The sequence below is a fragment of the Falco peregrinus genome, chromosome 7 (assembly GCF_023634155.1).
Source record: "Falco peregrinus isolate bFalPer1 chromosome 7, bFalPer1.pri, whole genome shotgun sequence".
In the NCBI taxonomy this organism is placed as follows: Eukaryota; Metazoa; Chordata; class Aves; order Falconiformes; family Falconidae; genus Falco; species Falco peregrinus.
In genome coordinates, this window is record NC_073727.1 from 19,887,660 (window position 1) to 19,908,385 (window position 20,726).

General features: G+C 39.4%; 1 protein-coding gene across 5 annotated transcripts in view; it reads right to left on the reverse strand.

Annotated features, from left to right (window-relative positions):
• Positions 1-20,726, reverse strand: part of KIF13B (kinesin family member 13B) — a 133,290-nt gene that overhangs the window by 12,329 nt on the left and 100,235 nt on the right. For 3 of the 5 annotated variants that reach the window (XM_055810152.1, XM_055810155.1, XM_055810151.1), the window contains exons 32-38: positions 20,452-20,544; positions 19,391-19,543; positions 18,315-18,392; positions 17,596-17,649; positions 16,645-16,665; positions 9,499-9,616; positions 8,386-8,519 (exon numbers count right to left, since the gene is read on the reverse strand). In XM_055810152.1, the coding sequence (XP_055666127.1) occupies positions 8,386-8,519; positions 9,499-9,616; positions 16,645-16,665; positions 17,596-17,649; positions 18,315-18,392; positions 19,391-19,543; positions 20,452-20,544 (651 nt within the window). The remainder of the gene's footprint in view (positions 1-8,385; positions 8,520-9,498; positions 9,617-16,644; positions 16,666-17,595; positions 17,650-18,314; positions 18,393-19,390; positions 19,544-20,451; positions 20,545-20,726) is intronic. The other 2 variants (XM_055810154.1, XM_055810153.1) reach the window with 1 other exon arrangement.

A 20,726-nucleotide genomic window follows, 5' to 3' on the forward strand; every position in this document is an offset into this window, starting at 1 on the left:
ACATGGTTATTCAAGGTAAAAACTAAAAAGACGAAAGATGGACAAAAATCCCAACAGGTTCACAGTGGATCAAACAAAAATTTTAAAGACATTAAAGCTTCAGTTCAATAAAAGAAAGCAGGAGAAGAGGGGATTGCTTGTCATTAAACCTGCTAATTGTAATTACAACACTGGAGTGGGGTTCAGTGCAAACTGGCTTTATTTCAAACATTTGGAGATCTTTACTAGGACATGCACTGGAGTTCCAGGAAGCAGGTGGTGACCCGGAATCAGAATGAATCAACGAAGCTTAAACACAGCTTTAGGACTTGTGATCCAGTGGTTTTCAGACACTTAGTATTCCAGAACTTCAGCTTCCCTTGGAGTAAAGTGGAAATCCTCTAGGAGAAAAGTATTAACCTGAAAACAACTGTAGTACTGATGTGACCGAGCGCAGAGATAGCTTAGAGCTACAAGGTGCGTGAGTACTCTGAGTCGTCCCAAGTATTAACTCAGACATGCAAGAGTAACCTGGCTGTCACAACAGCCAAGTGTTACACTTTAACAAATACTAGAGAGGAGAGGGATTAACTTTCTTAGGAGAAAACCCTGCAAATTTTAGGTTTAATAGAAGCTTATCATGGTGTTAAAGGGAGAAGAGTACTTGGCAGAACACTTATTCTCTCTTTTACAACCATCTTTGAACCATGTGTTGGTCCATCTCCGAGTGCAAAGCCAAGCTATTAAGTATCACCTTTTAATGAGAAAAAAAAAAATTATCTGTAGTCACAAGGCATTAGGGCTAATCTCTAGGCAGCCACTTGCACAGCACTTTAAGCCTTTTGCAGAGGTGCAGATGAACCTCGGTGAAAAGCCAAGACTCTTGAATTCAGATTATCCTAGTCAAATATCGCCATGGTCCAGTGCTAAAAGCACAGCATTTTGGCATCTCAGAAAGGTTGTGCGAAGGAAAAACACTGTTCTTGTTGCTTCCGCGCTACTGTTTGTGATCTGATACAGCAGGGGAAACAGCCTGTTTTTCAGCAGACCTTGTATCAGGAGCTAAAGACAGCTCCGGGCTGTCACACTGGCACCGTAACACATCTTTTTGCCCCATTTTCTCCCAGTATTTGTGCAATCTCTGGGAAGCGCTCTGAGGTTGAGCGTTACTACAGAGATAAGCACTCAGAATTGCAATAAGGAAAAGTATTTAAAGATATTTCTCAGTTCCTTTGATTTCCTTTTCTCCCTTTAAAACAAATAAACAGTGGAAAGTGTGTGTTGGGGTTTTTTATCTCTCAAGAACCTTCAGTCTTACAGCCTGTAAATCCATGAAATCTAAAAAACCCAGTTGATATCAAACAGCAGAAGAAAGAAAATCATTACACTTCAATCATTCCTCATCAAGTTCTCCCCCTGAAAGGATGACAAATCTCAAAACTACAAAAACTTGGCCAAGTAATGTTTAGAAAAACACGGAGAAAAAAGCAATTACGAGAAGTGGCACTTGCCCAACTTTGGTGCTGACAAGAAACAGATGGGCAGAAACACCCTCACTGGCGTGGCAGGGGTAGTAAAACAAATCTTTGTTATGAAACATAGTCAAGTTACTTAGGGGGGGATACTGAAAACAATGTGTTTGACTATCTGTGAAGACATTTACTGGATGAAAAATATTTCTGAATCAAGAGCCAAATTCTGTCATTAAACATTTGTAGATAGCGACCGCTAAACTAGACATATATATTTACCCAATGGCAAAACATTTTTATCACTTTTACAGTGATAATTTCTGGCAAAATTTCTTCAACCAAGCTGACAAAATATGGAGTAAGAGAGGACATGAAAGCAATTCACTTTAAAGCATCTTTGAATCTTAGTAGAACAAAAATCGTCTTTTTCCTAAGAGTTGCTACTCTGTGCAGTGAGTTTACAAGGATTTCTAAGAGCACGTATTTTCTGGTCAGATGAAAGGTCAGTTGGCACATACTTTGAGTAACACCAAGCCATGTTGTTGTCACTAGTGATTAGCGAAATCTGGAGACCAACCCAGTATGTTGGTGAGCTTGAACGGGAAAAGCAACGTGTATCTCATTCCCCTTACAGAGGCACCACAATGAATCCTAAATTAACTCCTCCTCATACCGTGTACTACATATATATAATGGTATCTTCTTCAGTGAGCTCAGAAGAACACATTTGGTATTTCTATATCATTAAACATTCTGTAAAATGCCTCTGACAATGGTGACTGATGACTTCACTACAAAGCCTTTTGACTTCATGTGGCTGGAATAAAATCCTTCAGCGTTAACAACCAATATGCAGAAAGTTCAGTGGCAGTTAACAGAACAGACTGGGCCAGCAGGCACAAGAATTATCCTCCAAGCTCCAGAAATGGCTTAGCCAAGGTTATAGCTGAAGCAGTCCTAAAAGGGCATTATCAGAAAACTTTTACTGCTCTCGTCTGTGCTTTACCATCCGCAGATAGGAATGACTGAGCTCAAGGACCGTCGCACCGACAGTATTACGTTCACATCACCAATTAAAAGCAGCTATTGGAAACTTCTGCAGCAGGGCATAGCAGTTGCTTCATCAAATGTAGTTTCAAATCAGTTTTGAGCACTTGGGATAAAATATTTTTGCGAGACGTACACAGCAATGCAATAAGAGTTCTGAATCCCCTAGTACACAGTCAAAAAAACTGAATCCATTTCAAAGAGGTCTCCCATTTTAGAAAGGTCCCCCCCCAAACATTCCCCTCTGCCCTCAATTTCAAAATAATTTTGAAGTTGTTAATCATTCAAATATAAAGTCTCCTGCATTCCAAAAGGAGATGTGAAACCCAGTACAAGTTTGTTTGGGTTTTTTTGCTGTTTTTTTTTGTTTTCTTCTGTAAAGACACTGTGCATTTAAATATTAAACCGAACAAACTCTTCTTATTCCACCTTCCATGTGTGGAACATTTCAGCCTGTAACAGTACTTTTGAGTTCTAGGTTTCTAATATACTTTATGCAAAATTAACCATACCGTTTTCTGCATAGCTAAATTACTTCATTCCTAGGTCCAGGCAGATTAAAAGGGTAATTTATAAGCATTTTCAAGTTATTCATAAAGAAGTTTCAGTGGTTTGCTCTAAGAACTTTAAAAGCCAGTTTTCCGTACTCATTCTTATTAAAATCTATTTGTATGAGGATGATAGCAAAACCCACACTCAGAAAGAAATCAAAACACTAACAACTCAGTCACAAGAACTAGACACGTATGAGCTCAGCCAGCCACAGAGGATCTGTTGAGCTATGCTGATTATAGCATCCAAATGATTCTTTATTTGAAAGTCTGAAAAAAGCCTCCGAGATTTTAAAGAAGGTTCTCTGAGGCCACATTATTTACATTTGATTAAGGAATGTCAGTTCTAGCAATTATACTATGCACCATGCACATCCATGAAATTGTTATTTTTTAATGCACTGCCAGAAAAAAGGCTTTTGTCTATTTAGATAGCTTTTAATTAACTGCATTTCATTATTTTTTTAAGATTAATTACTACGCCTGCATCAGAAGGTGAAAGAGGAAAAATTGACAGCTGCCCTCTCCATGTGTTCATGTCTGCATTTCTATAGCACAAAGCAAAAATGAATTACATTAGCACATGGAAATTCAAGGAGTTTTGTGGGGTTTTTGGTTGTTTTTTTTTAGGATAGCTGTGACTCAAGATCTCTCATTTAAGCCATGTGCTAACAAAAAGACATTTGAGCATCCAACAAGGTTCTTGAGCGTGAATGTGACCAAAATCCACTTACCAAATTGGTCAGAGGAATTTGCTTCTGCCACAGCAATGTCAAAACCCCAAAACTGAAGTTTAAATATGTACATTTTTAATGTTAGCACCCAGTGATGTCCTAAAATGTAATTACGCAGAGTTCCTAGAGATCAGCAGGGTTAGAAGGTAAAGAACCATAATCCTGCTTGGTGCACACTATGAAAGCCTTAGCATGTTAATAAAAAAGACAAGCTTCAAGAGCATGTACATAATGTAATTAAGCACAAATAGATGTAACACTGATCCTCCATCCACGTGCATATTTTACACAAATATTTTAAACTTTCCCCCACCAGCAATAAGGGTCGGCAAGGCTTTAAATCTTGCATGCTGCAGTAATAAGCTTTTTAAAGAATAGACTAGGAAAATAAGGAGCAATTCCAGCAATCCAAAAAGGTTTTAATGGTTGGCTTTTTTTATTTACAGACTACTGGCAATTAATTTAAAGGCATCAGATAATGGAGAAAGTAGGCATTTTCTAACTTAAAAGTATATAAACAGCTTCATCAGAAACCAATCTTTTAGGTACATAAACAGCTTCATCGGAAGCCGTTTTGCTAGTTACATAAAGAATCCTATTATGCCAAATTAATTCAATCTAACTAATTAGAGAGCAGGAAGTTCTTTCAATTATTTTATGTGCTGTCTGAGAAACACACTTGAATACGAGAGCAGATTTCATTAATTGCGGTTCATTATTCTCCAGATTAGTTACTAAACTTGCATCAGAAGGTCAAAGACGGCAATTTTGTTAGCTGCCACCACCTTGACTGGAATGTTTCTGCATTTTTGAAACTGAGGCAACCACTGACTATAAATAAAAACAGCACTAGGAAAAACCATTTTCTTAAGATAAAACTTTTGTATATGCTCGCTTATTTTAAGGTTGATGCCAGCCTAAGCAGGTACATATGATTGAAATAAAAAGCTGCTAAAAAAAAAAAAAGAAGTCTTTTCAGAATGAGTGATAAGAACTCCCATCTTCTGTTTACTCTCGCAGAATCAGAGATTGTTAACATGCCCACTCAGAGAGCTGCTTGGTCATGACGAACTTCAACTGCAGTTATAAACTTAGAAAAAGGTTAAGTACTGCTCCCGTGGAAACGATGCTCAAAAGCACTGAAATCTACTTAGCCGTAAGACCCGGCTTACAAGACGCAACAAAACAAATCTGATGCTTTCTGCAAAGATGTACAGCCACCTAACCCTGATAATTTAACCATAACATATTGGAGATTTAATAACAGCTGGGCCAGCCATCTACTTCAAGATGGTTCACCAACATTTTTCCAGAATGTGTTTTAATCACATTCAATAATTAAGTACTATCAAATAATGTAACATATATGCACTGAAAAGGGAGCTTGACAAGAACTTTGGAAATTCTCTTTTACTGTAGTTCTTCGATGAACCAGGAGTAAGTAATAAACTGATCCACTTAGCTTTTTGGTATTTATGTTCAAAACCCTGTTGTTATGTATTTGCTCATTTGCTTTCAGCCAGGAAAGGATGATTTAGATCTTGCCATTTGCTTTGTAAAGCATTCCTTTAGTAATTTCTATTCGTGAACCTAGCTCTCCTAATTTGTTGTTTACAGCAACAGAAGTCCATCAGTTCCCAGTTAGGGGTCAGATTCCTTTGCAGTTACAGCTGAAAAATCCTTTTGCCTTCACCTCCCCCTTACACTTTTTGTAGTTTACCACCTACTCTGACCTTGCACATTCATTTATGTCCCCTACCACTGTATCAAAGTTTTTCTTTTCCTTTTTTTTTTTTCTTCCACAGAACTAAGATGCATTGTTCTGTATTTTCTGAGACTCAGAAATATCATTTTTTGTGTCCTCTCCATTGCACAGTTTACTACAGTTATGGAAGAATTACTAGCTTGCTGTCTTGCTCTGGCAGGTTAGTGATAAGGTGTTAAAGCCGATTGCCAAACAGTGACCCCCATCGCAGTCCCATCACCCACCAAGTACAATAGCCATTCATCACCGCCACCATCTAAATTCTTCTGGCCACATTTGCATCATCAGGCCATTATAAAGAAACAGGAAGAAAGATTACGAGACATGATATTTATGATCTTAAAGCCAGTCTTGCTATAGCAGCACGTATTTATTATTTGTGCTGCACAGGAGCAGCTGTAGATAATTCTGTAACTGTTCTTTCAATTTTTGCTCTCTCTTCTGTGCACTGTGATTGCTAACAGGAGTGAAGAAACCCTGTTTCCTTACTGATAGAGTTGCAAAGAATATCTACAAACCTCTCAAACCAGTGAGGTGTATTTGTAATACAATTGACTTGTTCCATTGCAAAACTAAAAGTAGCAAGGAATTTTAAGATTTCATTTTATTATACAGATCCAATGGTCATGGAAAACCAGGTTGTTCTCCAATGCAACCAAGCATTACAACATCACATGCTCCCGTTTATGTATTAGCTTTTATTTTTAAAAAACAAAGCAGAAATAGCATGTCCCCTCCTATTAAAAGCTGTTCTGTTCATAGAATCATTTAGAATGAAAAAGACCTTGGTGAGCATCAAGTCCACCCACAAACCCAGCACTGCCAAGCCCACCACTAACCCATATCACTGAGCGTCACATCTACACGTCTTTTAAATCCCTCCTGGCATGGTGACTCCCCCCCCGTCCCTGGGCAGCCTGTCCCAGTGCTGGACACCCTTTCGGTGAAGAAATGTTTCCCAATCTCCAACCTAAACCTGCCCTGGTGCAGCCTGAGGCCGTTCCCCCTTGCCCTGTTGCTTGTGACCTGGGAGCAGAGACCGACCCCCCTGGCTGCAGCCCCCTCCCAGGCAGCTGTAGGGAGCGATCGGGTCCCCCCTGAGCCCCCTCCTCTCCAGGCTGACCCCCCAGCCCCCCCATCAGACTGGTGCCCCAGCCCCTGCCCGGCTCTGGACATGCTCCGGCCCCCCAAGCTCTGTCTGGGAGTGAGGGGCCAGAACGGACCCCAGGGCTTGAGGTGCTGATTACTTGAGTTTCCATACTAATCCATAATACAAATTAAAATCTCTTTAAATAGCTGTCTTTGTAGTTTAAAAACTGACTTCAAGACAAATAATACAAGACTGATCTCGAACAGTAGGAAGGAGTGGGAACAGGTGGTTAGACTAGAGGCAGGAAATTAGGCTTCATTGCTAATCTCAGCTCTCATTGATTCAGTAAGAATTCAAGAAGTTGTGAAAGGCTCTCACTGCAATTGCAAAGAGCACCTATTTGCATCTTTCAATACCCAAATACCTTTAAAGAAAGCCACTGTCTTAATTTTCATTCTCCAAATTTCATAGATGATTAAGTTTATATGATTCCTGTCTCAACACTAAGGCTGTTTGTTGTAAGCAAAAGGCAACGTGAAAATGTAAAGCATTATATTAGATATGGGAGTAAAATCTGCTCCTCTAATTACTTTGTAAAGAAAACTACAGTCAGATTAAAAATATTTCATATGTGCCTTATTTTTTTGTGTGCTATGCCTGTCATAAGTTACTTTAAAAAATATCTAAGTGCTAGTGCATTTATTTTTGCTCTATTTATTTATTTCTACTTCTGCAATGACAAAACAACTTCCTGTAGTCCTGGGACATTCTTGTAACAGCAAGTTTAGTTGTAGCAAACAACAGAACAGAATGGATCCCAACACAATTAACAGTTTCTTGGGGATTTTAGGGTTTGCTTTGCTTTGTTTTGAGAAAGACATCCTTTATAACATTTAAAACATCGAGAGGTGAAGAAAGGTCTAAGTTAACAGGTAATGTACTTCCAGAACTCCAGAGAAGTGAACAAGGTGACAGCAGAGTTAGCTGGATGGTTAACAAAGCATGGACAGAAAGGACTTGCACAAACTTTAACAAGTGAAATCTGGCTCCAGATTTATCTTTGTAACAGTTTGTTAAATCTTCCAGACTTATACTATTGAGTACAGCCTCTCAAATAAAGGAGATATTATTATTTATAATGGATTCTGAATTTCATGTGTTTTTGTTAAAAGACAGTAGCTTTTTCTAGTCTGCTTGACCATGCATTAGCTACTGGTCAGATCACAGAAACCACATCTGGAGCAGGTGGAATTGTGCAGCACAGCATCCAAAAAAAGAAGAAAATCAAATGCTTTTCTGACACATGGAATAGATAAGAGAACGAACAAAAGCAACTGTCCAAAGTACACAGCAGAAGATGGCAAAAGGTGACATGAGCTGTGGTGAGGGGCAGGAGGGAATGGTATATGAAATAACAAATTAAAAATAGAATTACATTTTCCACTTGGCAATACACAAACACTAAGTGCACTTCATAAATTTTACTATTGTTGCTGCAAGCGGTATTACTATAAATCACGCTGGTAGTGTACTTGGCATTTCTAAAAAGCCAAGTGGGCTGAGTGTATCAATAAGTTTAAACAGCACCACTATCTCTGGACAGAATGCAGGAGAAATGCATCACAAAGCTTTACTATGACTAAAAGCTTGGTTTGCACTGCAACAACATATGAAATAGCACTTTGCCAGCAAGTCTAAGAGCACTCACCAATATTACTGCATAGCCTATTTGATTTAATTTTTTTACCTGCTGTGCAAGGGGAGAGGTCTGCCTGCCCTTTTTCTCATCTCTAACAGGAAAGAGAGACTTCAGCAGCTTTGGCATCTGAGGCACAAAGGACTTCACAGGATTCAGGTAGGAAGCAGCAAGGCTACCAATACCTGTTGGAAAAATTAAAAAATGAGAACAGTTATGCTTTGGGCAAAAGAAAACAAAAAAGCCCAAACCAACCCAAACACCCCTAAAAGAATATATTACAAAACTTAACATTTTAATTTAAGATGACATCTTCCAGTGCTCAAGGCATTAGCCAAAGAAAAGCATTGAGTGCTTGCTCCTCCCTTGAAAGGGACATACAAATCTGGGTAGGTCTTAAGTCTGTGGCCCCAGTATATAGAAATGTTTTTTCATCGCATGATGTGAAAAAGCTCATTCTGTGCAATTCGAAACATAAAATGCTTTGTAACTTGCAGAAGCAGAAAAAAAACCAAACAAGCAAACCAAGAAGCAAAATCGAAAAAGGATGTCCATACAACACACAATTTTAATGATAATTACAAAACTTACTAGGAGTAAAAGATGAGAAGATCCAAGTTAAGAAAAAGAAAAAAAATGTTAGGGGAATTCAACTCTCCTTACTCATACTGCCATTTTTCTACACTACTCCCCCTTGAGAAAACCTAGGCAGTAATATAAACATTACTACTATATATCTCAATTATATATTAGGCTGCAAAATATCCATCCAATTCCAGCGCTGCTTACTTTCTGAAACATTAGTAGCCTTACTGTCTTTGCTGTTTTACTCATGTAACAGCAAGTTCTGAGCCCAGCTAGCTTTTGGCTTTAGAAACTGAACTGAGATAAAAGAGCGCATCTTCAGACAACTGTAAACATGTGGCATTTGCCTCTTCGCAGAACTAATACCAGGTCTAAAGGAAAGGCTAGTCAGAGTTGCTTAGAGTCCGAGTAGCTTAGCCACAATGCTAAATGTTCCCAGAGAGAGAACTGCATGGACATGGCTCTGGAGAAGAAATTTCTCTGTGCCTCTGAAAGCAGCTCAGCTTTATCTGACATTCAGCTGTAGCAATTTCATTCCATCTTTTAGGAAAGTTGTCTTAGCTTTAGGAAAGACCTTACCCGGGTCAGGTGAGTGGTTCTGCTGCCCAGAGCCTGGCAGAGAGGTACGAGATGGACTAATGCCTCTACTGGAATTTGTGGCACCTTGGGATACATCTTGCTGACTCTCCCATCGGCCCTGGAGGAAAAAAATAGTTGTATTTTTCAAGGTCAGCACACCAGCAAGAGTACAGCAATACTTACATACCACATCAGCCTGCACGGCCCCTTTGCAAAGTTCAGAACGCATAAAGCTGAGGAAAGACCCTTCCCCAGAGGCACTTTTATTTGAAACACCCAGTCCTGCAAAGATAAGCACCCTCAGCATCAAGGCACAGAAAAAGTCTACTTACAGACCTCAAAGCTATAATATTTCACTCAATTATGCAGGTGTGTTTTGGAAGTTGAGTACATTACAACCAAGTGGAAGTAAAATAGTACTGTCTGCCCCAAATTCATAAATATTTTGTTTATCTAACTCGGGAAGCGGTCGCGAGTGAAGTCTGGATGTAGAGTGTCAGAAGGAAGGGATGAGGACAGACAGAGCTCTGAACAAGAAAAGAAATCAGACCTTAGACCTAACGGCTGGACATTAGTGCCCAGGGTCCGAGAATGGATGAGCTGATCGGATCACAAGGAAGCAACTGTAGTATTGCAATTTTTTAAACAGCTTGGAAAAAGAGAGAGATGGAATACACAACAACAAGCTGCGGATACCAGGAGCCAAGAAAAAGATTAAGTAAAGACAGGTTAGAGTTTTGACATGGTTAGTGAAGATTAAATATGATTTTCAGATCTGCAAGAGCCTGAGTGTAGATGAATGGGAAGAAAGAGTGACTGAGAAAGTGCTAGGCCATCTGCCTTTCCAGGATTCTCTAGCTGGGTTTTCACATGGATTCCAAGGGAGGTACACACCAACCTGCATGTGGGGTGCGATTTCTCTTGCTTTTACAAAGGTCCACTGTGGTATTCCATCTTTCATCTCAACCTCATGGCTCAGAAACCAGCTCAACAACAAAGTCTGTTGGCTAGCAAAGAGAATCTCCAAGCTAGTCTTTCACACCAGTGCACAAGCATCAAGAATCTACAGGGCCAAATCATTTTTTCTTAACTCTGTCATCTTGATACGTAAAATCATTTACAGATTTGCCTACAATTACACTAAGTGACTGGGCAGAAAGTGTCTCTGCTGAAAGTTTCATGTGGTTACAAGACAGCATTAGTGCTTCGCCAAACCGAGCACCACGTTAGACGTGCAGAACCAAAAGGCAGGCACTGAAATGCAGGTGGTTGTCCTGCAAACTGCTGCTACAGGCACACCTGCAGTGCTGTCAGAGCAGTCCCTTCGCCCTGCTGAAGAGCAGGCTCTAATAAAGCTGGATGGTGCTAATTTACTTAATTTATAGGAGACCTTAAGGCAATTCAGTATCTATTTAAATCTATGGGTCAAAAGAATCTGGTCTCAAATGCTACAAGAAGTCTCAATGTCTTGTGGAAAAGTGCTGTCCTGCTGGGGTGGCAGAGTGCCCTCAGGACTACAAGTTGCAAAGTTTCACCTTTCCAGAAATAGAGGTTGCAAAGACAGGACGGTGCAGTCAAACCAATCCCAATACAACCCACAGTCTGATCCCACTTCTGGTAAAGAGTTGTGCTATGGTTGGTGCAGTATCTGTACCTGTCTGGATTATATTGTACATGTACCTGAATCTTGCTTGTTCTTTTACAAGACATAAATACTTTCACAACGAGACGGTACTGTGGACACACTAGAAAGAAGTCCCCAGGGATGGACAGACCTGCTACATCCCAGACCACAAGTTTCATGTATTTTTCCTGGAGGAAGAGGGGGGGAAATGTGCCTTTTCAAGAAGCTTCGTAGTGTTGGATGCAAGAAAATAATCTGACCTTGAACAGAAAAATGACAGGCAGCTAAACTAATCTTAACTGTAACTTGAAGTCATGAATGTTTCACAAATAATAAATAAGCCAGGATAGGAGGAATAGATTTCTCCAATGGGTTGAAGGTCACACTGAGCAGCCCAGAGCAAAAATCGTTTCCATTTGGATCTATAAGTTAGTCCCATAGAAGCTTCCCTGCTTTGAATAGCAAGTAACTCGCACTTTTGCAGAGCAGCACCCGTCTTCAGACCTCTGCTAGCTAACGCCTCTATTAACGGATGCAGATAAAAGAGGTGCTGTTTCTGTGAAGTAACATTTGGGACACCTGGAGACTAATGGATGTCCGAGTTCACTGCAGGCAGCCATCCTGAATGTCAAAACTGATATAACCCAGGCTGAGACAAGCGGGGGCTTGTTTAGTCTTGTATTTTTGAGGACTTCAGTGTTTAAGACCTTCTTGAAGGCTTCCTGCTCTATCAGCATGGATGATAGAGCTGTTCTACCCATACCTTAACCCCCGACTTAAGCATTATTTTTGACCTGCAACTCCTTTGTGTCTTACATACACCAAAAAGTCATGCCTATGTCTGGCAAATTCTTTCCACAAAATGCTTCTATGAAACATTGTCGTTTTGCTCCCCAGAAACTCTTATTCAGGCTTTGGCAGTCTTGTGTTTCAACTAGTACAGGTTTTTTTTAGGGGGCCTTACCACATGTAGTCTTGCCCCATTTATATCCATTCAAAATACTGCTTCAGAGACCGTGTTCTTATCCTGCTATTGTGATCGTTTCACACGCTGCAGCAGATATTGAAAGCCAGCATGGAAACAGCCAGTGACTTCAGACTATGCTTAAACTGTCTTCCCCTTTGGGATGTGAAATGTTTCCTCAAGTCTCCTTCTCTGGCTCCCACTGGTGGGTTAGTTTGCAGGAGAAGAGTCAAAACATGAAACAAGTTCATAGCTTATTCAGATGCGGAAAATACTCAGTGTAACTCAGTATTCTTTGGATGCACCAGCACAGCGGTGCTGAACGAGTTTTGATATTTATTTTTTTTTAAGAAAAAAAAAAAGATGACTGGTGGGAAGTCATCACAGGACTCAAAGAATCTTGAAATACATTTTGGTTTTGTTGCCTTCTGGTCTGGTCTGCCATCAGCCTGGTATATGTTGGCATTTGGTTAAGAGAGAGAACTATGGGAGAGGAGGGCAAAGCATCTGAAGGCTCCTTTTTTGGAGGACATAAAGTTTTTAGCGTTACTTTTGGATCTCAGGATAATGATCCACTTACTAAAGACAAATGGATAAAGGTGACATGTCTTAATAATTTTCTATCTGTAGGCCAACTCTAAGTGCTTCCAGAGACCACAGAGGCATAAGAAACAAAGACTATTATGGGAAAGCTTACTAGCTTACTAGAACACCGACTCAACGGAGGTAAAGAACAACTGAATAATTTTCTGAATCATGATTTCTTGAGTAAAAGTGCTGTTCATTGACTGTTTCAACAAAAAATAGCTTCAGGGCTTCAGGCAAGTATCTTGACTTTCTAGACCTGTTTGGAAAATGATGGACAAAACTGAAGTAGGTGAGAAACAGAACAAAACAGTCTCAGAATATTAAACTTGCACAAAAAGAATGGCAGAGTTTAGTGCCTTTTTCCTTATGAAAAGACTTTTTTCTTAGCATCTTCAGGAAATCTTGCTTCAGCCTTGATATTATGGGTGACTACCTTTTCCATATAATTTTAGATATTTTGCCAGGTTGAATAAAATGAAGGTCCTGAAAACAAGAATATGCACTTGAGAAAAGGATTTGTCCGGTCGTGCACTTAAGGCATGTTGGGTTTTTAAATAATGATTGCTTTGGAGAGAGCAGAAAGATCATCATTTTAGACTGAAGGTCAGATTTTTTTAGGGGTAATGTGAGCCTCAATTCTGAGATGACAGCAAACCATTAAAAAGTAGGCAAATCAGGGCAAGAGAGAAACATTTGCAAAAGAAAACACTGGAGACAACTGAAAGGGTCAACTGTTGCACGAAGAATGTGCAGAGGTAGTTCACAAATGATTGATTTTACTAAGCCGGATTGAAAGATAACCCATCTCAATCTCACAAAGAAAAAAAATAGAAGAATTATTAACTATATTAACTTGATGAAGTTCCTAAGTTTCTCATATGCATGTTATACAGCACTCTCACATGATTGCTTTGTGCATTCACTAACTGAAACACTTAAAGTCTAAGCAATTGGTATTATTTAAGTGCTGTGAATCTTTCCTCTATCAAGAAGGGTGGTGAGAGAAAGGAAGGAAGCTTGTAAATCATTTGCCCAGAGGAGTCATCATTTTCTGAATATATTTGGTCTCTGCCAAGTGACCAAACAGAGGTCAAGTGACTTAATTTAACAAATCAAAAATAGCCACCAGAAGAATGCATGTCCCTTGATATATTTTGATACAGAGCTGTTTATAAAGTGGTTTATTTCTGTAATGCCTTCTCCTTCTCCTCTGCCTTCCCTTCTTTCACACATCCTCCACGAAAAACACCGGGGAATTTATTTCAGGTCAGCACCGACATGCACAAAATCTTTAGAGTAAATATGGGTGATCACTACCTAAGTCATCTGTAGGCTTTACCTGACAACAATTCTTTTCTTGAACTCGACAGACCATTACAATGCAGCCACTGGGTAAGAGAAATGAATAGTTCTTGTGTTTTATTATTTTAGCAGTTCAGAAAAGGCTTAGGAAAAGGTGACCATGTAGCACTTAAATACAAGCATACAGCTAGGACAAAAGGCACTTGTTCTCATGAACAGCGAGATTATTCAAATTGATCTACATGGTACCATTTTGCTGAAAAAACTCTGGTTCCTGGTAAAACCTGAAGGTTAAGTGTCACAATCTTGTCTTACTTCATTTTTGGATACAAGGCTTTTGAGCTACAAACTACTGGACCTTTGGGAAAGGAAGCATGACTGTCAAAGACAGAATGGCTATTGTGCAAAGGTCTTTTAAGAACAACTCATGAAATTTTTCATCAGAATGTGATTATAGTCTGAAGAAGACCTGTAAACACAAGGCAGAGGTGCCTTCCATTCTTTGTGCGTCTAATTCATGCAGTTTAGAGTCAACTGAATTGTTAACCTTCTAATGCAAGCACCCTGGAACTCAAAAAACCAGCTCCGTATCTTAGATCACCACTAACAGACTATACTCATGTATCATCTGACACATGCTGATGTGCAAGTTGAAATAAAATGCATCTCACTCTCCTGTAACCATATATGTAGGGGTAACAGGAGCAAAAATTGGCGTCTTCTCATTTAAGCAAGCAGATATAACTTAGAGGTCAGACCAAATGTAGTCCTGTTAACCTAATACGAGATATCTGTAAGTATCTTCTGAAGTAAATTTAGAAAACATCTCCTTGCCCTCTCGGCCAGTTAGGTAGCTTAATCTTGTAAGTTATTATTACAAAATATCCCAAAGGTGACGTAAATATTTCACATGAATGCATACCTCAGTGTGAGAGTCATCCTGCTCTTTGGAAGCTCTTGGTGGTATCAGTACACAGAGATATTCTTTAATGCTTTTCCAGAATGTGCCAAACCCACACTTCTGCTCCAGTCCTGGAGAAGGGCTTTTCTAGCTCTTTATGGGGGTGTGACCACCAAACCACATTTGTAGTAACAAAGATCCAACTATGGCTGCAAGATGAATCTGGGTCCTAATTCTGGAAACTTCTGATCTGCCTGTTTTATTTGCACCAATACCATCTTTATTGCTTATTCCAACTTGTCTAATATTCTTGTTTACAGGGGAATGAGTCTTGGGTATCACAGTGATGAAGAATGAAGCAACATTCACATTCATAACGTTACCAGTATGAATGGTGCTTTACATAGACGAATGAGACTTGACAGCCCTTTCCACAAAACTAAAAATCCATGGTAAAGACAGCAGGAATGCAAGGAATAATACTGTTAAAATTAGAGAGAAACATGAATTAATGAAATGAACGTTAAAGAGAGGAGTATTCTGAAATATGTCAGCAGCTTCCACTAATATTAAAGTATGCAGGCTTGACAGATAGTTCTGCACCCAATTCAGGATGCTGTTACTATCCTGTGACTGATACTTCTTATGACAGAATAAACCATTTGTTTGAGATTAGCTTATTATAGTCACTTGTAAACAAAACCAAATTCCTGATAAAATAACGATTTATGACTACTGGAGAAGACTTCTTACTCATTAAATTTCTCTGCAAGTGACAAAGACACCTAACTTATTTGAAACTCCCCACATCAAGGCATTCTCAGATCCTTTATGCTAAAATAGATAGGACTGATATCACTAAAGTGTGCTTTACAACGTCTGTGTGCTATAGGAACATTTAAACATTTGTTTAACGTTTCACGGTTATTACAAATGCTTTCCTTTGTCTCCCTATGGAAACTGAACCAGAGATCCATTTAAACCCAGAAATTTCTAATGGGGCAGTTTGCACCCTGTCATGTCCTGAGCAACAAGTGCCTTGAAACGAAGCACGCTGCAAGCAAGGAGGTAAGCTACATAACCGCAGGTCCATTTTTTACAGTAGTACAGTGTGTTTGTCAGCAGATACATCAATCATGGTGAAGAGCTGCAAAACCCCATGCAAACCACTACCAATTAACTCTGATTAAGCAGAGCTTGGTACAACTAGGGGGAGAAACAGTCATTCCTCCGAGAGGGTTAACGTGATAGCAAGGATGCATATGTTTTCCATTGGCCCAGTACTAATTTAAAATTATTCCTTCTTAGAAATCAAGAGTTGTTAACACTGAACTATCTGAAGCCATAAAGCCTGAGAAAGATTTGGAAGAAACTCAAAGTGTATTTCATCTCGAGGCTAATATACATGACTGGCATATATTTGTTTGCTTTCGTGTCTTTTTTTTTTTTTTTAAGCTGAGATGGGGCCATTTCTGAAATAACTTCAACCTGTCCAAAGAACTGTAAGAAATGGCATTAAATAGCTATAGCTCTGTAACAAACCATAAGATACATCCAAGAAGGAGAAACTTCTCTCATTTGTACCAGTTTCACACTGCATTAATGACAGGCTTTTCAATGGAAAAACTTGTTTGCTGTGTACTATGCAAATGAGACACCACCAGCAGCATCTTCAAAGCAGGAAGTAAAAGCGTGTAAGTGAGCAAAATAAACTTTATAGTGAGATAAAATTATTATCCCACTCATTAGGTGGACCTAATGCATTACCTCTGCTGGGACCTTTGGACTCTGAAACATGCAATGAGAGAAATCATTGAGGGGAAGGGAGAAGAAAAACAAATCATTAAGAACTCTGGTCTTTAATTTTTGCTTTAAAAACCTACAATATTGAAACATCCCACAGCTCTCTCCAAACAGAAGTTGCTATAAGCACTTTATCACCTGCACATATTTTAGCATTCTCTACATGGATCAGATGTAGCAGATTTAGCAACCAATGCTAGAGCACTACATCAAAATTCTATTATTCCGTGCAACTGCATTATGCATTAAAATGCCTTGTCACCACTAGATTCTGCCTTTTAAAATGACTACACGCTTGCTGGGCAGAATATCTATCAGGATAAGACCTTCTAGTTTATCTAGGATTTGGAAAATAAGTTTAAATTTAATCTTTCACTTTTTAAAGAATTACTTTTGATCTATACTGTTGTTTTTAAGGAGTGTAATGGGCTGAAATATCACCCACCATAAGCTTATGACTGCTGGTTTCTCTCTGAAGGTCAGGGACTCTCTTCATAGGCCTCTATTCTGTCCTAGAGGTGGACCTGAACTTACACATGAACCCAAATTTGTCCCTTACCCAAAGGTTTGCGTCCACTCAGGTGAAAGCTTTGGAAGAGCTCTGAAGCTGGACACTGAGAAAAACGTGAGGGATGGCTATGTTTAATCCCATCTGCTCAACTTGGGTCTGCCGTGACACATCCCACAGCAGCTGGCAGCTAGGACTATTTGACTGACGAAGGCCTGGGAACTTTCCCAGAGAGGTCTAGTGTAGCACACCCAAAGCTAGGTATGCCCTAGGAACAGTCCCAAGGACACAAGCATGTGCCCCATCTTTTACAGATGTTTCCCACTTATGCCCCTGTAACTGGGATAGCGTAGTCACTGTAGCTACTTTTTTCCTACAGATTTCCCAGGAGACCTGCAGACACTTACCCGGTTACTGCTCAGGTTATAAGGGGGTGCTAAATCTTGGCGGCTTCCAGAAAGCTGAAATAATTAAGACAAGCAGAGTTATTTCCTAACAAAAACTCGAACAACTAATACAATATGCCTCTTGACAAACATAAGGAAGGGTAAGAAGAAACAGTTTTGTGGTTAAAACAGAACTGAAATCCAAGAGATGAAAGGTGAAATCCTGATTATTGACCTGGAAGGAGCATTTGATTTGACAAGTTTGAATACTAGTTCTGTCAAAGGATTTCCTTCCAAATTTTGGACAACAGAAACCTCATTTTTCTTATGCACAATGCTGTTAGAAAGTTTAAGATCAGTAAATACTTGTAACTTGCTTTCAAATCTTGTAAAGAAAAAGAGAAAAAATAATTTTCAACTAGATAGATAAATGAAAAAAACCTCCAGTGTTCAGAAAAAAACCCACACCACCACAAGTTCTTTTTACGTTGTTTTTTCAGATAGTCTGGATTTATGGGTGCTTTCAAGCATACCAGCCTGTATGATGAAAGCATGAATATGTGGAGATTTTGTCTTCACTTAGCAATTTACATGCTCACAAACAGCACAGACAAATAGAAGGGTCAAACAAAAGGAAATTTATTGCTATATTCCATGACTCTGGCATCACAGGAACCTGCAACTGAAGGACTGGACCTGCTGCCCTCAATATGCTGCTGATGCCAGCATGGAATACTCACCCGATTCACATTGGGAGAGCTCAGGCTCCTGCGATAGAGTTTTCCTTTTCCCATCAGCTGCTCTTTTACAGCAACTTCCTGCCAATCATAGAGAAGCAAAATTGAAAATATGCATGTTTTGCAAGAATCTAAGCTCCAATAATCCCAGGATAGTTTTGTCTATACAAGAAAAATGTTTCTAAACTGCCTGATTGCATAGGCTCCTGTCTGCAAGGTCTACTATAATCTAAAACTTGCACGTAACATGGATAGAAGCGTAAGAGTAGATAAACTTCAACATCTAGTATTTTGCTGATTGGCACACATAAGATTTTACGGCTAGTTCTGATTGTAGGAGATGACTGTTACAGATGCGAAAAGTAAGACTCCCTTTCCTAGCTGAGCTCTTCTTTTAATCCTTTAAACTAATTATATATGACAGGAAACTTGGTTTCAATACTTAGAGTGCATCACACTTCACCATTAATTTATAGTGGGCAGGCACATACTCTAGCTTGTTTTGCATAACTTTCTTTTGTGCTTGCATAATTTATATCACAACAATTTTCAGTGAATGTTTTTCTCTCCTGTATTGTTCCTGGTAAACAGATCAAGTTACAGTACTTGAGATTAATCCAACCAATGTCGTCTTTATTGACAGAATGGGTTTGGTTACTTCAAGATAGAATATGGGCAAAATGACCAGAACTCTAGAAATCTAGTAGCAGCTTTGGGAACTATTAGCTAAAGCCCAAGCTTCAGAAAGCAAAAGAAATGCCACACAACTACTTTTTTCTGAACCATAATTAGCAATGCACAGTCTTAAAAACAAACCCAGCATCCCATAACAGCACATTTAACGTAAAGCTCCCAGCCCCATCCATCCATATTGCAGGTAGTTGAGCGAGCACATCTCTGTAAAGACAGCTGCATTGCTCCTTTGGATGTCTGCCATGTGCACACTTTGGAAGGCTGAGGTATGCACTGAAGCGGTTGGTTTGTTAGCCATTGTATGCACTTACAAGAACATCTGCATTGCCATACATTGTTCTTGGGAAGCATATTCTCTGCTGTCGACTACAGCCTTAAAAACAGACCTGGCGCAGACGATCCAAGGTGAGAATGTTCTCCACAGCCAGCACACTCCTCAGGTACTTCTCAATATAGGCTTCAGAGTCAGCTGAAGCTGCATCTTCAACGTTTGCTGCCATTCGGGCTAGTGCCTCCCGCTCCTCAGCTCCTTGAGCATCCTGGGGAGAGGAGAAGAAATTCCATCCTTTTAAAATAAAAGAAAAGTCTCCCACATCAGTCCTGAAGAAAAAGCATTTTTAGAACACACAGCACAGAGCCAACATTGTTTGCCCTTAAGCTCAGGGGCAGATTCGGATGTGCTCCTAGCACAGTCACAGACTGCTCAAGCTACACGTGGTTATTGTTTTTTGGTTTGGGTTCGGGTTTTGTTTGTTGGGGTTTTTTTGAGAGTTTCACAGTAAGACATTGCTATTGATTAACAAAAGGCTGCATTCAGATATTTTGTAATTAATTAGTGCTCAAACATGCTTGGGGCATTACCTATCCTGTGAGGAAAACAAAATTTCAAGTGATTTGCAAGAAAAAAAATAGACCATTGCCTGAGAAATGTTTCAACACAGACTGCTAAATACAGCAGAACATAAAAGGCAGAGTCAGGCAGCAATCAGACTTTCGGCTCTTCATGTGTTAATGCTTTTTACAAGTGCTCTGATAGAGCATCTGTTTGGAAGGAAAGGATTAGCATCTAACTATGAACATGCTCAGGAATCAAGAGTTGCATAAAAACGTTACTTAGAAAAAGCCACTTCGTTCCTTTTTACATATTCTCATGCACCCTACATGAGGCACTTCACCCACCCATCTTTACTCCTCCTTTTTCTCTCTCTTTAAAATGTTTCTTCAAGGACCTGAGCAAATAGATGCTCACTCAACAAAATACACAGTGACACTGATAAGAGCTAGGTTGCTGCTAAGTCACAGCATGTAAAGGAATATGCTTGATAATCTTTTATAAACCCCATAGTTTATGCTTGCAGCAGCAAGAGCTAGCATGCTCAAAATAAGGGGAAAAATCACAGAGTTAGAGTCTCTTAGCCAGTTTCAGATAGTCTGATTTCTTATTCACCTCTGGAATATTTGAGACTATCTCAAAAGTGACACCACAGCCAGGAATGGAACTTCGGTGGGACATTCTTCGGAGGAAACTCTGTGCAAAACCCTGTGTGGAGGGGAAGAAAAAAAGATATTTTTTTCTTCAAGGAAAACATATTCTAACATATTTCAACTGATGTAAATATAGTTTACAATGAAAGAAGTCCAAACCCAAAAGGCTAGCCAATATGTAAGAGTCAAATATTTTAACCTGGAGACAAATAATTTGCTTTTCTGTATTTTAGATAC